Genomic DNA, 2,918 nt, shown 5'->3' with positions numbered 1-2,918 from the left:
ATAAAAACTAATATAAATATAGCGGAAGTTTGTCAAATGTATGGTAGCGAGCATGTAACATATCATTTTTATGCTTTCTCAAATAACACGCAAATGACATACTAACCTTTTCAACCATTTTCCCTTTCTGGTCTTTCTCTTAGCACAGAGAGGTAGTACTTTCCTAGAATAATTTCTTCCCATTTTTGGGAAACAACGAACACACACTATAACACTACTACACTACACCACTGATAATGACACAGCTGTTACGCGGCAACGATGTGGACGCGGATAACAGCAGGGATAGACTTGTCTTCTCGCGCCGTTGTTTGTTTACGCGCGCAACATCACGCATAACGGTTTACGGTCCGCGCAATAGATAATATCGGCGCAAAGAAGAGTCCGTTTACTTTTCAGTATGCCAATACTACTGCGATGATACGACGTGAATATAAAGATGTTTCCAGATTGTCTATATTAACCTCGATAATGTAAATGCATCTATAAAAAAATGAGTGCATTTTTACAAACATATATCTAAATATTTTTTGACAGAATACATTAATATTTCTTTTCAAGGAATAAAATATTCAAATTTTATATAACGTGTTTTGGATTTGAATCTTAATATTTGGAAAAATTTTTTAATATACATACGTTAATTATTAAATGACATTGTGAATAAATTAAAGAACGTTAAAGAACGTTCTGTTTTTACATTTTTTCTATTACTTTAAAAAAAAAGGTTTTAAAAAAGTTACAGTAAAGATTTAGTAGAGCACATGCATAATATTTTTTTATACTTAGGTATACATTATGGCATACAACAATACTGTATTATTTAAATTCCTTGGAGTTTTTGGTTACATGTTTGAGAATGAAATTCAAACTATAAAAACATATAGCGAGATATAAAGCGAATTTAAAGCGAGACAGTGACAACATTTAATAACTCTGAGATTTGTATATTAACATGTTATAAAAAAAAATAACAACACACACACACTTGATTTATGTGTCACTTTTAACAATTTTCTAGTTTTTCAGAATGTAACAAATGTTCTTATATTCATTCATTGAGTTGTTGATTTGTTCAATCTAAAGATACCGAGGAGTCCGCGATGATATTTGATAGAAAATTGTTTAATTTTGAAATAAATTGTGACATGTAAATCTAAATAGTAATGTGCACTTACTTGTTTATAATAAGTATTACTTGTTTGCAATAAGTTTCTTTTTTAAGATATGTCGAATGTCTGATTATTCCACTTCCAGAATTTACTTCATTATCAGAAATTTTATTCGAAAATTTTTTCCTTTCTTATTTGTCAATTGAATAAACTGATTCGGTATTCTTCCTACAGTTGTTGGTTTAAATTTTAAGACCGCGTTCGTAGAGGTGAACCGTAAGAACTCAGCGTGGTTTCGGGCGTTAGGTGCGAGATCAGTATGCTGAAGATCCTACGTTCGGTTCTTTTTTCATAAATTTTTTTTTTACAAATAACGTTATCAATAAACGTATTACTATAAATATATTTTTATATAATTACTTTATACGTGTACTTTTAAGTTTTAATTAAACAACTGTTGGAAGAATCTGGAGACATGGTAGTGTCTCGGCGGTGACACATGGCGCGAGACATTGCCGTACTCCTTTACGCGAGCCGTCGAGTTGCGTACCAAATCTCCAATAGCCAAATAAAAAATTATTTCTATATTGCACGACGTATAAGGACTTTTCAATTTGTAAACTATAACATTTTATTGATATCATCCTTGTAATTTTATTAATCATCTCTCTTCCACGACTCCGTGCGCTGTACCGCGTTCGTAGAACGTTGCTCTTTTACGCGAGCCGTCGAAGCATTCGAAGAATAGCAGTAAATCAAGCTTACTACGTGTATTGTAGACCGGCCTTTACGGTTTGCGACCCTATTGTAGAAGAGAATTTAGTCCTGTACATACATACACAGGACGCAACGCTTCTCGACAATAATAAGTTGCCACGCGCACAGCGCGCGACAAGCACGTGACAGTTGAATTTGCTGAACGCGATCGTCATCTTTGCACGGCAAAACATTTGCACGGCGCGTACGGTATCGCGGCAGTTCGGCAGTGACAGTCCAGAGGGATGGTGCGCGAAACTTCGCAGTCGAATTGTTACGGATTGAGAAATCGAAGGCGTAAGTACATATTCCTCGTAATTGTATATGTATATCATGCATAATTGTAATGTATACTAAACGTTTCACCTTTAATAAGGTTATTTTCGGTGCGATTACTGTTCGCATAATCATTGTACTGAAGATAACCTTATTAATGGTCGAAAGATGTACGGCAGAGCCTTTCAACTCGCACATGGCGTGCGTTTTACGTTACGAGATCCTTCTTCTTTTCTAGATTTGACTTCCGACATACAGAGACGGATAAAAGAAAATGCATCGTCTACAATACACGGAGTAAGAAGTAGTAAGAAATTGACCAATCACAGTCGAATGTGAGAAGAATAATCGATTGTGATTGGTCAATTTCTTACTCTTACTTACTCTGTGTATTGTAGACGATGCATTTTATCCGTCTCTGTATATCGGAAGTCAAATCGAGGAAAGAAGGAAGAAGGTATTATTTTGTAATGTAAAACGCACGCTACACGCGAGTTAGGAGGCTCTGATCTATAAAGTCTATATAAATATATATATATTAGAATTAGTTTGGCCGACAAGCATTTCAAGTATTTATCTTTTTTCAGCAAAAAGCGAAGGCAGCATAAAATATTGCAGCAACTGCAATAAATGGCCTGATCGGCTGACGACGACCCCGTCAAAATCAACGACGGCTCCGGAAATTTTGTCAACCGTGTCCCTGGCCACACCGACTCCAACAATGCCGACATCATTGGTGACAACAATGACGACGCTGACGTCGCCGATGTCGGC

General features: G+C 35.6%; 1 protein-coding gene across 1 annotated transcript in view; it reads left to right on the top strand.

Annotated features, from left to right (window-relative positions):
- The first annotated feature begins 2,113 nt into the window (after window positions 1–2,113).
- Window positions 2,114–2,918, top strand: part of LOC108763158 (uncharacterized) — a 3,044-nt gene continuing 2,239 nt past the window's right edge. The window contains exons 1-2 of the mRNA XM_018510532.1: window positions 2,114–2,165; window positions 2,732–2,916. Coding sequence (XP_018366034.1) covers window positions 2,114–2,165; window positions 2,732–2,916 — 237 coding nt within the window. The remainder of the gene's footprint in view (window positions 2,166–2,731; window positions 2,917–2,918) is intronic.

The sequence above is a fragment of the Trachymyrmex cornetzi genome, unplaced genomic scaffold, assembly GCF_001594075.2.
Source record: "Trachymyrmex cornetzi isolate Tcor2-1 unplaced genomic scaffold, Tcor1.1 scaffold3411, whole genome shotgun sequence".
Taxonomy (NCBI): Eukaryota; Metazoa; Arthropoda; class Insecta; order Hymenoptera; family Formicidae; genus Trachymyrmex; species Trachymyrmex cornetzi.
The sequence above is the reverse complement of the archived record's forward strand: the minus strand, read 5'-3'. Positions and strand labels throughout refer to the sequence as shown.